Source organism: Peromyscus maniculatus, chromosome 18 (assembly GCF_049852395.1).
Source record: "Peromyscus maniculatus bairdii isolate BWxNUB_F1_BW_parent chromosome 18, HU_Pman_BW_mat_3.1, whole genome shotgun sequence".
NCBI classification, from domain to species: domain Eukaryota; kingdom Metazoa; phylum Chordata; class Mammalia; order Rodentia; family Cricetidae; genus Peromyscus; species Peromyscus maniculatus.
Genome location: NC_134869.1, coordinates 53,132,840 through 53,155,148, shown reverse-complemented (window position 1 = coordinate 53,155,148; position 22,309 = coordinate 53,132,840). Strand labels below are relative to the sequence as shown.

At 36.4% G+C, this 22,309-nt stretch overlaps 1 protein-coding gene across 5 annotated transcripts in view; it reads right to left on the bottom strand.

Moving 5' to 3' along the window:
* Positions 1–3,288: 3,288 nt before the first annotated feature.
* The window catches only part of Cpsf6 (cleavage and polyadenylation specific factor 6), a 31,882-nt gene continuing 12,861 nt past the window's right edge, over positions 3,289–22,309 (bottom strand). Inside the window, exons 4-11 of one of the 5 annotated variants that reach the window (XM_076554210.1) lie at positions 21,523–21,668; positions 20,436–20,609; positions 20,195–20,305; positions 19,261–19,765; positions 18,802–18,917; positions 17,555–17,708; positions 14,790–14,982; positions 3,289–8,109 (exon numbers count right to left, since the gene is read on the bottom strand). In XM_076554210.1, the coding sequence (XP_076410325.1) occupies positions 14,793–14,982; positions 17,555–17,708; positions 18,802–18,917; positions 19,261–19,765; positions 20,195–20,305; positions 20,436–20,609; positions 21,523–21,668 (1,396 nt within the window). In that variant the 3' untranslated portion in view covers positions 3,289–8,109; positions 14,790–14,792. Of the gene's footprint in view, positions 8,110–14,567; positions 14,706–14,789; positions 14,983–17,554; positions 17,709–18,801; positions 18,918–19,260; positions 19,766–20,194; positions 20,306–20,435; positions 20,610–21,522; positions 21,669–22,309 lie in introns of those variants that run through there. The other 4 variants (XM_076554212.1, XM_076554211.1, XM_076554214.1 and 1 more) reach the window with 4 other exon arrangements.

Below are 22,309 nucleotides of genomic sequence, written 5' to 3'. Positions count from 1 at the left end.
AACTGCCAGCAATAAAATGGAGCCTCAACTTAGATACACTTACCAAGTCTTGGTAAAGCTAAGGGTTAATATTACTTCTCCTAAGTGTAAGCCACCACACCTATACAATATTCTCAATTTCTACCTCAAAGTAGGCTAGTCACTAAATATGAGTATCACAAACGTGTCACCTAAGAACAAACCTACAGCCTTCCATGTAGTTAGTCTCCTTTGAGAACTTCTTTTTCCACCCAAGAAGGTACTTCTTTGTATTACTGATCTCAGTGAGTATCTTCAGTATGCTTCCTAAGTAGGACTATATCAACCAGCCTCCTCACATTCCTTTGATGGCTGTCCAAGTTCTTCCATTTAGTTTTTTCTCCATTTTAACTATAACTAAAGACTTAACTGCAGTTCTCAACTTCAGAACCATATGGCTACATGATTACTATTTCTTGGGTGGCAGATACTAAGTGCAGTCTTTGAATGTCTTCTAATGTGTTCATCTTAGTCACTGGCATAACATTATACAAGCTCTTCATCTTTCCACCCTGTCTATACTCCACTGACCCTATATGCTAGCTTGTGTGCTTTCCCTTCTTATCCCATCTCCTGATAAGCAAATCTGTAAAGTTCATTAGCCGACCTACCTCATCTTTTCTCAATTTAATCTGCAACAAATGTTTTGAAATGCTAACTGGATTGTGACATTTCATACACATTAGTCACTCCCTATGAAACTTAAGGTAATTTTTAAGACTACATGTGTGGCCGGGTAGTGGTGGCGCACGCCTTTAATCCCAGCACTTGGGAGGCAGAGCCAGGTAGATCTCTGTGAGCTCGAGGCCAGCCTGGTCTACAGAGGACATTCAGGACAGGCACCAAAACTACACAGAGAAACCCTGTCTCAAAAAGAAAAAAAAAATTACATGTGTGGGGGGGGGGGTATGTGTGCCACTGTACTTGTATACAGAGGACAACCCACGGGAATCAGTTCTCTCCTTAGACCACTTGGGTCCTAGAGATGGAACTCAGGTGCCTTGACCGGCTCAGCCATCTCAACGGCTCAGCCATCTCACCAACTCTTATGACTTAAACTTAGGCTCTGATAAATCCCATACCTTTCATGTTTTAGTACCTGCTTCAGACAAACAAGCATTCTTTAAATTCCTACTACACTGAACTCTCTTGCCAACAGGACTTTTTTTTTTTTTACAAGACCTTCTCTCCCCAGAAAGCAGGTTTCCTATGAGCTGAGGATGGGAATCTCATTTAATGTAAGGTTCAATTGGGTAGACAAGAGGGCTTAGCAAGTAAAGGCATTCACCACAAAAGCATGATGACAATATTCCTAGAACCCAAAAAACAGAATACAGTAGTGCATGTTTTTCCTATCAGCACTCCTACTCCGGAGATTCAAATTACCCATAGGAGACTCGTCCATCTGATCACAAGCCTGGTAGCCAGGAGTGTGCAGTAAGACAGAAACAAGGGAGACACTATCTCACAGTGGAAAGCAAGAACTAACCCTCTGTGTTGTTCTCTGGTCTGACAGACACACAAGGAGGGTTAACGGGTAACTGAGGTTAGCCCCAGACTAGAGACTCTCCTACCTGTATTTCCAAATGCTAGCAATTTACAGGCACACAACACCACATCTGGCTCACTATAGATTTTTTTTAAAGTTACGTATATCTTTCATCTGACATACCTGATCACAATCAATGTGAGCATACAAACTGCTAAGAACTTTGCTAATGAGAGATAAATGATAATAAAGTAACTATTTCGTGATTAGGGTTAGAAAACACAAGCAGGAAGACAAGAACGTTAAACCCTTTGTTTGGAGGGGTTGGAGAGGGGGACAGGTTTGCCTGGGTTGGAGCTCTATATGGTAGGGTGCCGAGCTCTCACACAGGAAACCTTGAGTCTCCACCGGTGGAAACCAGGAGTGGCACGGCGCCCACTGGGGTGGCCCTCATCACCTTTTCTGCTCTCACAGTACTTTCCACAGCTTAAAAGCCCCTCTATTGTTACCTTAGGGAGGAAAGGTAAACAGATAGGTTACTAACCGGGAGCCTGCTTTTCTAAGGATCCCAAATTTAACGCCATCCTCAGCTAAGCACATTTTGGAGCAATGCAGGCTGTTGACTGATTCCTACTTAGTTTGTGTTCTTTATTCAAGATGTCCCCAGTAGTTTTACTTAGTTACATGCTCTTTGCTGTTATATAAAGGCCATAGACACAGAGCCTCAAATTATTCCAAAGATGAATGTAACTTTGAAAATGCAAACAGTAACAAGAAACCTAACAATGCCACCCACATAAGTGCCAATGGTAACCTGCATTATTTCAATCTAAACTGCTTAGCGCTGTTACCTTCAACATACTCATAAGTTTGCAGGTAAGAAATCTGGGATCTAATCCAACATTTGTATACCAGTATTTCTTTCTTTTTTTAGGTGTACTCTCATATAGCCCAGGATGGCCTGAATCTCATCATAAGATGAGGATAAATCTGAACTTCTGATCCTGAGTGCTAGGATTACAGATGTGCCCCCAGTGTGGCTGATTTTAATGTAGTGCTGGGTATCAAACCTACGCTTCCTGAATGCTATGTAAGTACTGAAGCAACTTTGACCTCCAGCCAAGGGAGCAGATATTTGAAGGACAAATCTGTTACTATTTAAAAGTTGTATCTTATAATGTTCCCAAGCTAGCTGGTCAAATGTTGCTGTGATCCAAAAATGGTTTTCGTTCTAAAGATTTATTTATTTATTTATTTATTTATTTATTTATTTATTTAATATTTGCTTATTTGACATGAGTGCTCTATCTGCATGTACAACTTTATTCCAGAAGAGGGCATCAGATCCCACTACAGATGGTTGTGAGCCACCATGTGATTGCTGGGAATTGAACTCAGGACCTCTGGAAGAGCAGCCAGTGTTCTTAACTGCTGAGCCATCTCTGCAGCCCACAATTTTACTTCCAAAGGACTGGTGCGGTTCATAATCTCCCTAGGATGAGGCAATCATAATTCTAGCTAGATGGCTCGGCAGGTAAAGGTGTAATCCCTGCAAGTTGGCTTCTGACCTCCACACATGGACCATGGCATGCATACACATGCACACAAAATAAATGTAACTAAAACTTTAAAAATATGCCAGAAGAAATAACCATTCTCAAGGAGGTTGGCTTAGACAAAATATAGGTGACAGTCTAATCTGTTATTATTGCATTTTTCCAATGGATATTATTTGAACAAAATAAATTTTAAGTCAAACAAAAAGGACAAACTGCAAAGAATTATCAAAACTTTGTTTTTATTTTCAATACAAGATAAATACCATGCTTGTTACTAGTGCAGTTTAAGGCCAACAATGACCATATAGCAAACTGCTGAACAGTCACCTAAATGCTAAAGAAAGAAAAGACAAAGTAAACATTAAACACAAAATTGCAAGTACAAACATTTTAATAAAATGGGAATGAGCCTTTTGAAAGAAGCTAATATGGAAGTCTAGTTTTCATGGGCATCAAAAAAAGGATGCCTACTTGATGGAATATCACCTTACCTTTTGCACAGAAATCTTATGAAGTCACCACACCACAGTCAATAGCTAAAATCTCAAGACTTTCTTTGGCCTTCTGATATTAGACAGCTTATTTACAAAGGGTGATTATCCAATAATTCATGGGTGTTGTAATATGATACAATTTTTTGTTGTTGTTAAGGGCTTTCCATTAAAAATTGTAAAACAACTTTGTAAGGCTGTGCTGGGCTGTAAACTACTTTGCTAATATACCATGGGATGCAAAGGAAGAAATAATAGACCTTTTTAAGGCTAAAGTCATAAATGTTATTATAGAGGCAGTCCTCAAAATACATTATGATTTACCCCAAAGGATCATTTTCCATTAAATACCACCTGAGTACTACAATTTCCAAGGTTAAAAAAAATAAACAAATATGAATTTATCTCTGTATTTTAAAATAATTTGCATACAGAAATGCTGAGAAGTGTTACGCAGTAACAGTGTGGCAAAAAATACACCTTCGAAATGAAATGTTTTTACTAAGATGAAGAGTCTGTCCAATTATGAAGTGACTATAATTCCTCCCATGGTGGAGTTTTAAAGGTGAGAAACTCCTCATAGTATTTCCTACCCACGGATACCATTAAAGATTTGCGTGACTTCAATTAAACTTTACCTAATATTTTAAAAGCCTCCCATTACAATATAACTAATGGAACAGGAAGTCTTTAAAACACTGAAATCTGGCTATATGTAACCACGAGTTCATACATCCCGTATAAAACCAGAGTAGCCATATACTCAAAGAATGCCAACAACCTGGAACTTTAAAGAAACACTGGGTTAAAACCAACCTAAACCAATCTGAATATAACACAATGGCCTGAATAGTTTGAATATTCATAAATTCATATTGCTTCTTTCTAATGCCAAGAAAGAAGAGTATAAGAACTTCCTCCCAGAAGCCTAGACGCTTAATACATTTTCTATTTTGACTGAAAATGAAACTAATTCTAAATCTTGATTTAAATAAAATCTAAATTTAAAAAAAATCACATTATGAACACAAGAAATACCATATATAAGGCCACATCTCAATAAATTCATAATTTTTGGTTGAATGTTTATTTAAAAATTAGTCTAAGGCTTCCAGGAGTCAAGTTGCTAAAAAATAAATACACCAGTGTTCAAACTGAAGATTAATGTTAACACATACACTATAAGAACATAAAAATAGAATGCTTTGCTACAAAAATCCTACTTAATATATTTTAGCACAAAAAATGTCTAATATGTACAATGGATAAGCGTGCATTTTGTAAGTACAAACAACTGGGGGAAACATTTACAGAGGGCTATGGGATGCAAATGAACTTCATGAATAAAATTGAAAACTCATTATCTGTGCAATAGCAAGAATCTCAACACTGTATTCTCAGGAAAGAATCAGAACAAACTTCCTCTTAAAATAACTTAAGCTGAAGCTTAAAGCCCAACGCTGGGACTTGTAAGATACAGATAATGCAATGACCATCTGGGTAACAGCTAGAATGTCAAGAGCACGCCAACAGAAGAGCCTTGCAGTAGCATCTCATTGTATGAAACAGAATGTACTTAGGTTATTGGCACATTTCAACACACAGGGCAACAGTCTTACCCTTTTCAAGATTCCCCTTCACCATAAAATGTTACATAATGCTCATTAAAACCTCCATGTTTATTTTTAGAACTGACTTTACTAAAGCAACATTCTCCATAGGAGAATCAAATGAAAATAATATCTTAAGCTACACATTATTTGTGAATTCCAAATTGTAGTTAACTGCTTAAGAATATTCTAGGTAAAGGAGCCATTAAACGGGGTAACATACATGATCAATAGCTATGGCAAGTTACTTGAAATCTTGCTGAAAACTGACAAAACATAAACACTTGTAAATTGACACTGAAATATTGTTTCTACAAACCTATTTCCTTTACTTCAAAGCAGTATAATGAATTCAAAGTGCTGCTCCAGGAGAAATACTACCCTGTGGGTGCTTCACCACGCCTCTCTACCTGTCCTGCCAGTGGTAAGGAATGTGACTGCGCAGCACTGGTCAATGCTAGCATTCTGGGGAACGCAAGCTTGCCTTCATCGACACTACAGGATTCTAATTTCTAAGACTCCCGCAATCCTCCCTACTCTCTCTTTCCTCTGCTTGTTTATTTATTTGTTTGTTTGTTTGTTTGTTTATTTGGTGTCTTTGCAAAGATTTATCTCTTTGGATTGTTTTTTACACATTAAAAACAAGTTTTTAAATAACACCGGCTCCTACACAACACAAGGGCTTTGACAAATAAAACAAGGTTTGTAACTTTGACTTTTACTGCTATACATTCATGTGTTATTAGGTAGGAGACTTTGCAAAGTCAGTCAAACTAAAGTTATTTTATTTGTTTCTTCCTGACAACACTTAAAATAATTGACTGCAGCAGCAAACAACTCCAGTACACTCACACTATCTGCCGCCAAAGTCACTTAACGAGATAAGCCGAGCAAGAAGGGTGACATGAAGGGAGCAATGAAAGGGGTCCACTGATTAAAAACAGAAAAGGTAGTGAAGGATTAAGATTAGTACAAAATCTCCAGTTTCATTTCAAGTATATGTATTTGTGATTCCATTTTAAAAGTGTTCAGAGAAGATTTATCTCATGGACATTTTACTTACCTTTTTACCTTACTACTAACTAATTTCCCTTGTAAACATATGTATGTCCAAATGTCTTCACATTAGGGCATTATAATTAGACTATTAAAAAACGCTAAAAAAAAAAAATCACAAAAACTTACAATACCTTTACACAAAACAAGAAAATAGATCTTGATACAACTCTCAAATTAAAAGGCAACTTGCATTTTAACAAGATTAAACACCTAAGAAAAATCATTTCTGAGAGCAAACAGTTAGTTCTGGTAAACACCAATGATCTCTTGCAAAAATACTCTGCTCACAAAACGTTTTTAAATGAACTGGCAGTGGTAAGGGTATTTTGAAACTAAATGTTGAGTACTTTAAAAGCAGACAAGATGAAACTAAAAAACAGCAGTGCAAATCTTGAGCTGCACATTATCTATCTATGGTACATAAATACCTTAAGCATTGCCCTTAAATTTAGACAAACTTTAAAAGCCAATGCATACTATCCACAGATCTCTCATAATTAGTAAGATCTTTAAAATATATTTAAAACAAATTAGCTTAAAATTTGATTTTATCTCAAATTTCTTTAGTAATTCAGGTTTTAAACTTCCTATAAAAATAGGTAATCAAGTTGACAGTCTGCCTCTGCTAATTTTGCAGAACACATGCTAGCCAGGTGCTTCTCATACAGTCTTTTACTAAAGCTGGCTTTAAAAAAAAAATAATCAACTGGTTAACTCTAACCAAGCATAAATCAACAAGGTTACAGAAATATACATAGAATTCCTTGAACCATGAATAAAGGTTGAAGCTATCATCTCCCATTACTCACACTGAAGAATACAACCCAATGTTAATAAACATCAGACCCTTCCGACTCTCTATCAAGTAGAATCCTAGGGCTTTCTTTACTCACATTTATCTGCTGTATGGCTGTATTTACACTGCCTATGGCACCATCAGCATGAAACAGTCAATTACTGTATTAAATCAGAATTATCAAAATCTCTCTTAATGCTAGCAGTTCACACTTAATTGTTTCAGAATATCTGGGGTGTAATTAAGCAAATACATGAGTCTTTACCAAAAATGTTACAACCTCAAATTTTTTGACCCCCTAACACATTGACTGGATTGCTCTATCTGCCAATTTTCAGTTTTTACAAGTTTACATACCATTCAGCAAAATCACAAGCTAACTAGATAAAAACAGCTAGAAAAGCAGAATATAGAAATATTAAATATCCATGTAATCGCCTATTCTAATATCAAAACCAAGGGCAAGAGACACTTAATTGGTTATGTTTAATTCACTGAACGCAAGATTAGATTGATGCATATCCAAACACCCTATTGCAATGCTTTTTTAAAGGACAGTAAAAATGTTGTCATAGTAACATTATCTTTAGATATTGCTGAACACAAGACTTTCCCTGAGGTGTAAACATCAAATAACTTGAACAGCTTTACACATCAGCCCCATTAAACAGTTTATTACAACACTACATCTATTGTAATCAAAGTGGTGCTGTTTACAGACATTATCATATGAACATTTTTAACAAGAACAAACTACTATAAAAACAAGCATTTACTTGAATTTTTTTTCCAATTGCTTGCACATTATAATGGCCAAATATATATAACCAGTAATAAAGTTGCAAAAGCTATTAACTTTTTAAATCACACAGGTTTCCTTCAAATAAAACAGTTAAGCAACATAAAAAAATAAAAGTAGAGCTACTGGTTACCATTTATGCAGATTTGCTTTATTCAGATCTATTCCTGTTCAGTTTATCCATGAATCCTTACAGGTTCAGTTCAATCACAAGAAGCAAACTGCTGGACAAGCGTCACTTTCCCCATGAAGACTGTTTTGTCTTGGAAGGTGTTCCTCTTCCTTCAGCTGTAATGTGTCAAAATTGGTGATGTAGATTTTGCTATTCCCCAGAATACACAGAAAAATGTTGGCTTAGCTATACATACACAAGCCGTGCATCTACTCACTGTTAGGTATTCTAACACAAAATAAAAAGGAACTCAAACAGTAGCTGCTTGCATAGTGGAGAAATACTCCTAATTCACAAATTCAAAATGAGAAATTCTCATTTCATTCTTCTTACATATTACTACCTTTGAAATTCAGTGATTGCCATATGAAGACCATTCTTTTGTACAATGTATGTAATTTTTTAAAAGAAAATTACAGTAACAAATGAAAATACAGCAGCTACTGTTTCTGTGATGATGAAAACAGTCATAAATCATTTTCTAAAATATGCACACTACAAAATAAATGGGAAAATGCTTGGATTTGAATGTAGCTATTTTTCATTCAACCACACATCAATTCATATAACAAATGCTGAACTGAATATAAAATGCAATGAAATTTACAAATTAACTGTATTTGACAGCATACATGAACTTCTGCCAATCTGTTATAAATCAATGGTGTTCCATGTTACAAAATTCATAAATAACACCTCAGCATGGACATTAAATGTGACATCCACATACAAATCTTTAGACATAATACAAATCTGAGACATTACCTTCATTCTATTTCACCTCTATCAACTAACCAAACACAAATTAATGGGAATCTACAATGATAAATTCAATTGAAAACTCACATTAAGATGGAAGGGGGAAGTCATCAATAAAATTGATACTATAGTCTCAGGAATATATATATATATGTAATATATATGTAAATCCAAAACAGAACATTAATTTTAAAAAAATGATTACTGAATATCAAATATTTAAAATAGAAAAACTAAATGGGTAGTTTAATATTTTTCAAAAGCATACAGTGTTTAATGGCATTCAGTCATAAAAGTTTTAAAAGATCCTTTGCTTTATAACTAGAAGTAATTTTGTGACAACTGTAAATTTTGTGTTCAATTTTCTTTGGGAGAATCTTAATAGTATCAGTATACAAACACATATTCATACTTCCTAATAAAAGCTTCAATCTTAAAAGTACAGAGGAAAGGGTTTTTCTCATCTAAATGCTTTTCAGACATCTGAACTGTTGACAGTGAAGCTATTTACAGTGTCACCTTCTCTACTTTCCCTTTCCTGTTCTGTTGATGAGGTTCACATAGAGGAATTATTTAACAGAAGAAGAACCTGTAATGTCTGTTTTCAAACATTTTATTTTGCAGGTTACAATTCTGGTAGGATTTTGTTTGTTTTCTAGAGTTGATGCTGAGAATGAATCCATGACTTCACACATGCTAAAGTCTATATGTAGCCTACTGAACATGACACTCTCAGCACTAGTGAATTTTAAAAACAATAAGGCATTAGAAAAAAACAAAGCACATTTTAAGCTACTAAAAAGATTGCAGGGAAATTCTTAAATCCTACTAAAAAAAGGAATGCTATCTTTCCTAATACTTTTGTTGTGTTGTAAAGGATGAAGGATGAATCACTGAGAGAAAAATTATTGAAAGTCACAGTGTGGGGGTTGGGGGGGGGAAAGAAAATCAATCTTTCAAAAAGCCACATGTACATATTACCATGACCCTAAAGGAAACTTTACTACTTTTATACAGGTAATCTTGTTTGTAAGGTCACAATACACATCGTTGTGCAGGACTAATGAACTCATCTTTTGCTACATTATATTTTATAGATAGGGTCTAATTAATAAATCTTAAAATTTCACCATACAGACATAAAATTTAGGGAATAGTCTAGAAACTTTTATTTCTAGTTCTAAACACTTTACATAAACACAAATTTTACAATCTCAAACGGAAGCAAAATTTGAAGGCAATACAACCCATTTCCAATAATCCAATTCCATATTATAGTCTCAAATGTCTAAATAGACGTCTACATAAACAAAGATATCAAAAAGGTTAGAAGTGACAAATACATTCAATGCCCATATGTTCAAAATAGCATTTGATCCAATCTGTACTGTGAAAGGCACACAATTATTTGCTTTAGCTGTCAGTTATAAAAAGGAACCTGTGTAAACAGCTGTTAAATGAACTAAGACAATGAAACTACAGCTCTAAAATCTGCAAGCTAAAGCAAGCAGTATGTTTCAACACAGAGCAAAAGACCTACATTCTGAGATAATGTACTATCAAACCATTACTAACAACTCAAATTGAGTGTGACTTAGATATGCAAACTTGGTATTATTTGTATTTTGAAACTCATGGAAAATTTTATCCTTTAAGTGAAGCATTTGAATATTTGATAGGATTCTCCTAAGTCTTTATATTGCCTGTTTGATTTTATTTCTGAAGCAGGGTCTTAGTTAGAGGCCTGGCTAGCCTGAAACTCCACATGTAAACCAGGCTGGCTGCACTGTCTCTTAAGGTGCTGAGTTCACAGGTGTGCACTACCACACCCAGCTCTTACAGGTTTTCATATTAATGTGTTGAATTAAATAAAAAGGATCCTCACATAATTTGAGAAAGGCAACACTTTTAAATAGGTAAGATTTAACCTTCTGTATCTGAAAATTTCTCCTTAATGAGGAATGGGGATGAGGTAGGTAATAGAAGCATCTAAACTTATCTGAAGTTTCTCCTTATATTGACTAGAACACTGTACATAAAAAAACAATTGTTTATTACAGATGTTCACAAAAAGTTTCTAGCTACCAAACAGTTTATATTTTCCTGTTTTTCGCTGAACATCATACTTACCCCATTTCAACTAAAGCATTTTACTATTCTATAAAATACACAATTAGGTGCTCTATGCAACTGACTACATGGTGGAAAGAAGCTCCATCACAAAAAAGAAAAAGAAAGAAAATAGGCTTTGGTCAAAAAGAGACACCCAAAAGATAGGGACATTTCAAAATAAGCTGCTATTTAGAATTCAACTACTATCAAAAGTTAGAACTTGTTAACCACAGAAAGCAAAAACATTAATTTGGATAACATGAATGGCACTCTTCTCTTACTGAATATTCATTTAAAACAAATAATACTTATTCAAAACAATCCACTCTAAAAATTCAACAATGGTAGGAATTTCACACTGAGATGAAGGTGAGAGCAAGGTGACTCACATCGGCATTCAATTTCTTCAAGACAAACATCAATTATTTATAAACAAAACTATATTCTTAAACCACAGTGAGCAAAACATACTACACAGACATCCAAGGGATCACTTCCTACCCTCTCTTGTCACTTCAAGTAAGACACTGTGGAGCAGACAGATTTTTCAAATACTACAAATATGAGAAATCAGAGGAGAAATAAGAGCCAGCATATCAAGATAAAGCACAGCAGTTGAGATATATAGGAAAACAAGGCTGGGAATATACTAGGCAGGTAACAAATGACCTAGGAGTTTTAGAAATAATTTTAAAATCTTGTTAACAATCAGTTACCATTCACCAAGCAATGAAAAGAATTTTCACAAAAGACCCAACGTAACACTCCTAAGAAGATGAAACATCTTAATATAAAAGAAATGTTTTCTTTGGGCTTTCACCCAAATTAACACAAAGCTATAATAATCTAATAAGCAACACAAAGTATCCTACAGTAATTAAACTCAAGTTCATGACATTTATGCCATAAGTAACCACATAGCCATACTCTTACAGTTACTTATTAACCCAGACTCCAAACACAGTACTTAGTAAAGAAATGTAATCATTTGAGAACATGGTAAATCTCATCAATTAGAAAGAGAAGCCTGAACAAAAAGCATCTAGGAAGAGCATTCACTTTCATGATTCTTCAGTACACAAACTCCTAAGCAGGGCTATTCTAAACAAGCAGTTAGATGAACAGTCTACAAAAAGGAACTCCACTATAACTGTAACAGTAACATTATTTCGGTAAGAACAAGACCTTACACCTTTTATTTTGCTCAGAGTGGTCTGAGAATAGAGGCAAAATTTACAAAATACGAAGCACAATGCATTTACACTGAAATTTACAAAACTGTTATTTTTCTCATTGAAGTATTATTACCTTTTGAACTTGGATATGGAATGCTATTAGAAAAACTAATACATTTTCCAAATGAGAATGCAATTAACATTACCCAACAGTTCAAACACAAAAAAAAACTTAGGATGGGACAGACATTAACAGCTGCCAACATCAAGTTCCCAGAGCCTGCCCTTTGCCCACCATCATCACTTGACAGTGTATTACATTATTAACTTACACAGACTGATGTTTACTTTATTGTTGAAGCACTTCTTATTCCATTTAAGATTTACATGAAAGTTCAAAAGGACTCATATTTAAAAACTTCTAAAGAGGTCAACAGACCTTATAAGGTAATAAAATTTGCAAATAGGTTTGCACTCAAATATATGTATTTAATCCCAACCCTCACCCTCTTACATCTACTTCCACAATAAATACTGCTTGGCATATAGCAAAGGTACAATAATCCAGGAAGACATCGCCCCCCACCCACTACTGGAAAGGCTTTTGTAAAATTTGCTTGGATGAAGGCACACAACAATATTACAACTCAATTCTGATTAATGTACAAACAAAACATGGGATTTGGGGTATGGTACATCATTAATTGCAAAAAAAAAACATCAACAACTGCACACTAGGAAATTGTAGTTAAATGTCTGAAAGACATAGAACTCAAATCATGATATATTTAGGTGTATACTCTTGACTGGAGTATAAATTCAAAGTATGTAAAAATTAACAATGAACTTTTCAAAAGGAACATACTTGGTTTACTGAATTCATTTTATGAAGACCCAGAAGAAAACTGCTACTAACTAACTCTACATGTGAACTGGGTTAGAGGCCCCTTGATGGACACACTAAATTAATGAAAATGTATCCAAGTTTCTCTATCATATCTTTGGTAGCTGTAAGATAGTTGGTAAAATGTAAAGTTTAAAATAAATAAATAAATAAATAAATAAATAAATAAATAAATAAATAAATATAAAATACAGTTTATAGAACCTGTACCTTATCAAATGACAAAGAATTAGACATTTCAAGTAATAGCCTGGCCAGAATCTATCTTAAGGGATCTTTACTTCATTTAAAATTTAGTTTTGATTTTATGATACAACGTTTAATTTTTATATTCAAACAGTACCAATTTTAATAATTTTAAAACTAGTATATAAATGTTTTGAGAATTAAAAATTTTAATACAACATAGAACTAATAAAAATGTTATAATAAATATTCAAGGGCATATTCAAAATGTAAGACAAAGTATTAAAATAGGCCTTCTCACTTAAAAAGCCTTTAAACAGCAAGAGTGGTAACTCTTATGTTCCACAAAAATTAGACAGACGCCGGGCGGTGGTGGCGCACGCCTTTAATCCCAGCACTTGGGAGGCAGAGGCAGGCGGATCTCTTTGAGTTCGAGGACAGCCTGAGCTACAGAGTGAGTTCCAGGAAAGGCACAAAGCTACAGAGAAACCGGTCTCGAAAAACCAAAAAAAAAAAAAAAAAAAAAAAAAAAAGACAGACACCTTTTCTTCCTCTGTGTGTGTGTGTGTGTGTGTGTGTGTGATGTTTAAAACTGCTAAATTACATACACAATAAAGCCAATTACAATTTAAATATTAACAATTTTTAGGGCTGGATTTTCAATAAGGTTCTGTGAAGTATTTCCGTATAGAGGATTTGTTTTAAGCCTAATTAACTGAAATATGCCATCAATATATGGGGCAAAGGTGTTTATAGAAGAACCTGTCACATGCAAAAGATTGCCAGTGCTCCTTCCCCACTCTTCATGAGTAAACACTGTTCACAAATATAAAATAAAATTACATGGAAAAATGAAGCATAAACAGATAACTCATTCTACTTTATGAAAAAAAGTACACAAATTTTTAAAATACAGAAAAAAAGACAATGATTATGGCTTATGAATGAAACATCAAAGAAAATTATTTCCAGTTATTTCTAACTTGGGATGTATGGATTGGCACAACTTAACGTTTTTAGGTATATACCCTGAACCCACTGTACACCTTCTTTGCAAATTAAAAAGATAATAATACTCCTTAAAAAAAATAATAAATCAAATGCCAGAATTTTTTTTTCTAAAAAGTAGTTTTTTAAAGGGAAAAAAGTTCTTGTCAATTCTGGAAAACATCTTTTTGTAACATAACCTATTATAGTATTAGATTTTCTTAAAAAGTTTCAGGGACAAATCAAGTTAGTTCAAAGGAGAAAGAATAGAAACTTCATTTTTAAAAATCCAAGCACATACTATTCATATCTGAAACAACCCCTGGGTGTTTATGAATATTTTAAATCACATGCAAACAATGAATGTGATTACAAAAATCCCAATTTGTAAATTTTAGAAGTACACAATGAGTCCTCTTGATTATTTTCTTGCTTTAAGACCACAAACAATCTGAAATCTAAAAGAATACAATATTCAAGGGAAAAAAGGTCAAAATTTTTTACCTGTGATGGCTTACCTGTTTTCAGATGTTTCCAGAAGATTAAATCAGAACAAGTACTTGGACCACTTAAAATGTAGGTATATTTACTGCATAAACAACAGCCTTGGAGTTATAATTACTGTTAATAACACACACACACACTAAATACAATAATAAAAAGGAATGCCCACCTTCTAACGATGACGGTATTCTCGCTCTCGGTCACGCTCCCGGTCCCGGTCCCGATCTCGATCCCTGTGTCTCTCTCGCTCTCTGCTTCTCTCTCTGTAATAATCATCATGGCGATCTCTACTCCGAGATTTATGACGTCGACTCTTTTCCCGTGATCTACTATGGTCCCTTTCTCTTGATCGTTCACGTCTTCTAAAAAAAATTACTGGATTAATGCTCTCCATAAGACAGTCAATATAGTTGTCTTTCCTTTATCCCTAGTTTTTTATTTTCCATGGTTTCAGTTATAAGTCAACCAGTCTGAAAATATTAAATTAAAATTTCAGAAATAAAACACTTTTATGCTATTCTGATTAGCTGTAGAGGAAGCCCCAAGGGAATGACATTCTGAATGAATGTGTACTGTTGACATGGCCATGGCTAGGTGGGGACTCCAGGACCCCTAATAACCCCATGTAACATTGGCAAAGAAGGTTCCCACACAGGTCAGGCTCAATGGGGATGGCAAGCTCCCCTCGGGGTCCATTATGAGTGTTTCAGTGTGTGCAGAGACTAACAAAGCACCTTCTTCTGGTGTGCTTTTAGACTGCAACTACTACTCTACAGAGGCCTACTTAGACTAGCCTGTCCCTCCCAATAACTGCACCCAGTACACACACAGAAGTTCCAGGTTCCAGCTGCAGCAGAAACTTCCTATCCTAGCACTACTGAAAGTGTCTGTCCTCTCTTTCCCATGCAGCCCCTAGTCAGGGTTCCAAAACCCAAGCCACCTACACTGTGGCAATCATGACTAAATCTTTTATCATCTTGCTCCTTCCTGCCTGCACTGTGAACCATCCCTGTCCAGTGCACCCACTAATCACTTATTCAGTATCTGTCTCAATATCACAGCGATGCAGTGCTTATGCCTGAATAATCCTTAGATTACTTAGTAATAGCCCCCAAGTGTGAGGGTAGTGATGCTGACAGGCAATTTGAACACTTCTCCTTTAAGTAAAAAAGTAAAAATGAAAAAGTCATGCTCAAGTTGCTAAGGTTTACATTGAGAACCCATGAAAAAAGAAAAGAAATTTATGCTAACTTTGCCATCGTATCTTAAAAACCCAAATCATAGCCAAAGTTCATAATAATTCCATTAGTTTATGTAAGAATTCTTTTACATGTAATTTCTTAACCAGGGAACTAAACTTAAATATTAAGTATCAAGCTCCTGATCAAACTAAATGTCCTCACAAAGAAGACATGCATGATATGTCTCTAGTTACGACAAACTTGTTCAGATATGGAGAGTCTTAAATGGAGCCCAAAAGGTAGTAACAAAGTAAGATTGTGTCCAATATAAATTCCTTTCTCAGGAGTTAAAAACACCAGCTGCTCTTCCAGAGGACCCAGGTTCAATTCTCAGCACCCACATAGTGGCGCATAACTATCTCTAACTTTAGTTCTGGGGAATCCAAGGCCCTGCCTCTGTGAGCACTACACATGCAGGCAAAAAAACCACCCACATACAAAATCAAAATATTAAAAAATGTGGCTGAGTGTAATCAGAATGCAGAGGCAGGCTGAGCTCTGTAAATGCAAGGCCAGGCTGGCCTACATTGTGAGACTCTGTCTCAAAAGAGAAAATATCATGTAAAGATTAAACACCCAAAACACATAAAATTTTAAGATTCATAAAAATGCTTTAAAAGTAACCTCTAGCCGGGCGGTGGTGGCGCACGCCTTTAATCCCAGCACTCGGGAGGCAGAGGCAGGCGGATCTCTGTGAGTTCGAGGCCAGCCTGGGCTACCAAGTGAGTTCCAGGAAAGGCGCAAAGCTACACAGAGAAACCCTGTCTCGAAAAACCAAAAAAAAAAAAAAAAAAAAAAGTAACCTCTAAAAAATGTTATTCATCTATTGCAAGGGCTGAAAAGCTAGCAGAGTGGGAAGAGCACTGCTGCTCTCGAAGAGGACCAGGGTTTGACTCCCAGCACCCACATGGTGACTCAAGCATCCCAGCCATCCTAACTCTGGTTCCAGGGGACTCGGTGTTCTCTGTGACTACCCCAGCCACTAGCACACATGTGTATGAACGCTTTGCTAGATGCAAAACATTCATACACATTAAATTAAATAAACCTAAACTAAAGCTGTATCTATTACAAAATAGATTACCACACATTCATACATTTATTCCCTCTTTCAAAAAACATCCTGTATCAAGTAATGTTTAATAGCTAGGCCCCTGTCATCATTCAACATGTGCTCAGTAAGAAATGAGCATCAATAATGAAAAATACATGATTGTAGTAAATACTACAAAAGAAATAGAATACGACAGACTAGATTAAGTTGAAACATGAAAAATAAAGACCATGTATAGGGGAGGGAAAAAAGAACAAAATGGTTTCAGGAAAGAACACCAACACAAAATCAGTGAGGTCCCAAGGCTCGTGTGTCCACGAGAAGAGACCCTTAGGCTAGAGAACAGTGATCCAGGGAGGAAGTGAGTAAGAGTCAAGAAAGAGATTACATCACACAATGTGCTTGTGTACAGTTAGTCTAAGAGTAAACAGAAGCCATACAGTTCCTTGCATATAATTTTATTCTAAGTAGACACCTTGAAGGATTTCAGGAAGCAACAACATGCCATTTAGAGTTAATTAAAAAATCCACTCTGACTGCTGGGTACACAGTAAGTAAAACTGGAGTCCCATTTTTTAAAGTTCCACTTTTTTGTTGTTGTGAACTATTTTAAAAATACATGAGACAGGAAAGTTTTACCTTGATCCAGAGCCATAGGACTTGGACTCAATTCCATGAAGGCAATCTTGCAAAGAACTAATAAGAACTTTGCAACGATCATCTGCAGATACTTTGGATTGTTTAATTAAAGAAATTGCTGTTACCAATGTTTCAATAGCACTCCCATAATCACCTGCAGGGGAAAAGACAAGGTTACTAGCAAACAAATTTTGTTTCCAAATGATCATCAAACCAACCCTTTTAGAATAAGAGTGATGAAGCAATTTTTTGAAAGTGTCTTTTAAGATGACCATAGGCAATAACTTTTGGTCAGTGTTTTGAAATTTGCAAGAGTCTCATGATCATGAAGCTAATGTAACTGGTTGTTGTTTCATACAGAAGGAGTTATTTTGCAAATACGAGAATTAAATGAGCTATCTTCAGGACTCTGCACTAATATACCAAAGTTAATATATAATCTTTTTATGTGCACAAGTGTTTTGCCTACATATGTCTTTGCATCACAAGCAAGACTGGTGCCCATGAAGGCCAAAGAGGGCATCAGACCCCTTGGAACTGGAGTTACAGGTGGTTGTGAGCTACGACATAGGTGCTGGGGATCAATTCTGATCCTCTGAAGAGCAGGCAGTGCTCTTCACTCTTAAGCTATCTCTCCAATCCCCAAAGTCAGTCTTTCTTTTTAATTTTATGTGTAGGGATGTGTTTGCCTGCATGTGTGTCTGTGCACCATTGAGTGTGTTTGGTACCCAGGAAGAAAGAAGACAACACTGGATCCCAGTACTAGCAGCCAGTGTTCTTAATCAGGGCCATCTCCCCAACCCCAATTAGTATTTAAATCTCAATATAGTAACTTAAAACCAGTGGTCTTTCCACTACATTGCCACGGATCTTCTTCAATACTTGAAAACTCAATGACAGATAATGACTTGGGAATATACAGATTGCATGGGGAGTAAGAGGACCATCTTCACAAATGCACTTAAGCTTTGGGTTTTCATGTTTTAATTTTATTTTATGGGCATGGGTGTTTGACTGCATGTGTGTTTATCTATACATTACTAGCATGCCTGATGCCAGCAGAAACCAGAAAAGGGACTCAGATCCTCAGGAACTGGAGTTAACAGATGGCTGTGCATCAAACCAGGGTCCTCGGGAAGAGCAGCTAGTTCTTACTGGCTGCGCCATCTCTCCAGGCCCTAGGTTCAGGGTTATCCTTAACAGAAATAGTTATGTTAAGGAATGAACGCTGAAACAAATATACAAACCAGCACTGGCATCAGACACAGCTCTTGAAATAGCACTGCTTGAGATGGCCCGATTTCTATTCATGATTTCTTCAAACTCAGCTTCACTCAATGGTGTTCTTGCAGTATCCATTTCCCTACAAAAGACAAATAAATGTTAAATTGTTACTTAACAAAAGCTCTCAAGTTAGTAACAATGTAAACAATTCCACTAACAGGTTTGGCATTTGCCTCAGAGAGAGTGGTTACTTTGCCAGATTCGAGAATGCTATTTTCCCTTGAGAATGCTATTTTCCCTATCAGATCAAGCCTAAGCAAAATCCCCTTTATCACTGTGTTTTGGCTGAAATACTGCAGCTTAGAAATCTAATCTTTCTGCAGGACAGAAACTATGCTTACATTTCTACAATGTAACAGATTTCAGTCACAATTCTTTATCTTTTGCTGACTAAACAGTTTCATTACTGGTGTTTAACTTACCTCCCAGGAGGACCATAGTCACCCCTATCATATGGTGGAGGTCGGCCATATGGGTCTGTTGGTGGTGGACCTCGACTATCTGATGTTGGCATGCCACTATTAGTTGGTGGAGGAAAAAAAGCAGGATTCACATGTGGAGCTGGTGGTGGGGCACCTGGAGGTGGTCCCGGAAGATGTGGAGGAGGAGCAAGAGTGAGGGGAGGCCCAAGTGGACCTGGTGGTCGAGGTGGAAAGGGGCCTGGAGGTGGAGGTGGTCCCTGCTGTGGAGGCGGTGGACCAGGAGGAGGGCCGTAGCCTGGAACTGGAGGTGGAGGCCCAGGAGGAAGTGGACCCAACGGAGGCTGCCCAAAAGGCTGTCCAGGAAAAAGAACTGGTGGTGGAGGGCGGTCTCCTCGACTGGGAGGCCCTGCTAGAGGTGGCGGCAGGACCTGACCAGGAGGTGGAGGGCCTGGAGGACCAGGTGGGCCTGGAGGGCCCAAAGGAGGACGTGGTGGAGTCTGTCCAGCTACAAAATAAAGGAGAAAAGGAGAAACACGCTTCAATAAAGTTGTAACTATCACATGCCAAGATTATACTTCTACAGCAGAACTTAGAAACCATGACTCTCTCTTTAAAGGAAACCCAAATGGTAGTGCTCCACTAACAACTACACAAGTGCAGACTATCCTCACACTTAACTAGTTCAAATTACAGTTCAGAAAAAGCACTGAAACAAAAACTTTTAACAGACTTTAACACCTAGAGATGCTTCCCATCTTTCAGCACATACACACTTCTTACAGCGAAGTCACCCACCTCATATTCTACTCTGATGCCAAGCTAGAAAGTGAAACAAGGGAAAATGGTCTTGAAAGGATTTTTTAAGAGGTAAGAAAATAAGACGGATGTAAATATTCTATATATAAGTCAAGCAAGTTTGGAGAAAAATAAAGACCTTTTAGGCCAAAAATGGGTATTTCCTCTATGCTGTGCCCCATATGCCATGGAATCCTAGTTTCCAGGAACAAAGGCCGAGTTCCTTTAACAAGATGCTTGATCAAATTTCCTGGGTTCCAAAAATAGCATAACAAGGAGAGTAAGTCACATTAATAATGCATTACTTGAAAAAGAGAGAAAAGGAAAAGAGGTATTAGGCAGACATGTTTTCTCCATGATAAACTTAAGGAAAGTTTTACCTGGGAAAGGTGGAGGTGGCCCTCCTGGTCCTGCTGGCCCAGGAAATCTGTCCCCACCGGGAACAGCCCCTGGAAAACGGCCCCGTCCTCTACCACCTTGTGGAAATGCTGCACGTGAACTGCCTCCTGGAGGACCAGCTTTACCTTCCCCAGACATTTGTCCTGATTGTGTAGCTGCAAATACCCAAATACTCATAAATAGCACTTATTAAAACAGTTCTCTGAATTGTAACCGTGTTATTAGAAACTACTTCAAAGTTCATTTATACTATTTATCAATTTCAAATGCCTTGGGCCTATGCAAAGTACTTGGCTAGGAAAACATTCATATTTATTGAAATACTTTCTTAAAGTCTTAAAATATTCAAGTTTAAATGTACTTCCACTGAATAAACACATTGCTTCTAAAATACCAGTACTGTACAGCAGCCAAGACAGAAATTTTTCAACAGAAATCTTAATTTCAATAGCAGATTACTCATTTTATGCTATGTAACATATTCTTCAGTTAAGTCTTAAATACTAAAATAATTAAAAACAACCACTTGAATTTTGATTAATTACATGGGTCATTCATCTTATCTCTTTATAAAAATACGTAATGACAATAAATTTCTTTTACATTTATTTTACCAAGTAGCAAAAGATAGATGATAGATAGATAGATAGATAGATAGATAGATAGATAGATAGATAGATAGATAGACAGACAGAGAGAAGACAGATAGATAGATGGATGGATAGATAAATGGATGGATGGATCACAGATACATAGACAGACACATAGAGAGGTAAATGACTATTTCCTAGTCCTCATTAGCCTTTCTATTCCCATCAACTCTAAGATGTGAACAACAGGACAAGAATGGCAGCACTATAAAGCTTTCAAACTGCTGCACACTGTTGGGTCTGTGACATCTAGAAACAAATGGAATAGAAGTAGATTTCTAGTATATTGGCCCATACTCATAACAAATGAGTAAATCAAGTTCATCCAATAAACTAAATCGTACGTGTAATATTTAACAAACGCCAGCACACTGCTTGAAGTACATTTTTAAAAAAGGCTGTGGAGAGAGTTGCTTACTTTTCCTGGACTGCATCTCAAACTGACTCAGGAATTGCTTATTGCATGGAGTCACAACAGGATTCTGACCGTGAAGTTCCCTTTTAGGCAACAGATCCATTAACTTTTTGGAAGATGCTTCAGATCCAACACCAACAAGGGCAAATCTAAAAGATGGTAAGGGGGTGGTTATAAAAAGAAGAACTGAGAATGTTACTGTTGATTAAAAAAGAAATGGTCTTAACTTACTCTTATGAAAAGAAAAATAGACTCTTAAGGCTACACAAGCTGACATTATCTTTTACAATGTACCAGAGTTCATTCAAATGTGCAATTCAGTGATTTTTTTAGTATAGTCATGTTTTACAAACATCCTATGATGGTTCATTCATAACAGTCATCACTACCAAAAGAGAATCCATACCCTCTAGCACCATTCCCATTTACTCTCATCTCTTAAGAACACAGGGAAGCATAACCAAAGATAGTTCTCTATGGATCTGCCTCATTGGAAGTTCAAACGAATGGAATACGTAGTCCTTTACAACCAGCTTCACTTAGTGTCCAAGATCTCGTTATGCTATAACATGCATTACTAATTCATTTCGTTTAGTGGCTGAGTAATGTTCAATTATAGACACTGTTTTCTGGTTTTGTTTTAAATCCACCCATCAGTCACTAGGCACTTGGGCTGCTTTCACTTTTTACTGCCACAAAAAGATGTTCGGTGCAGGGGCTGGAAGAGATGGCTCCGTGGTCAACAGCAGTCACTGACTCTTCTTCCAGGTCTCTGGTCGATTTCCAGGAC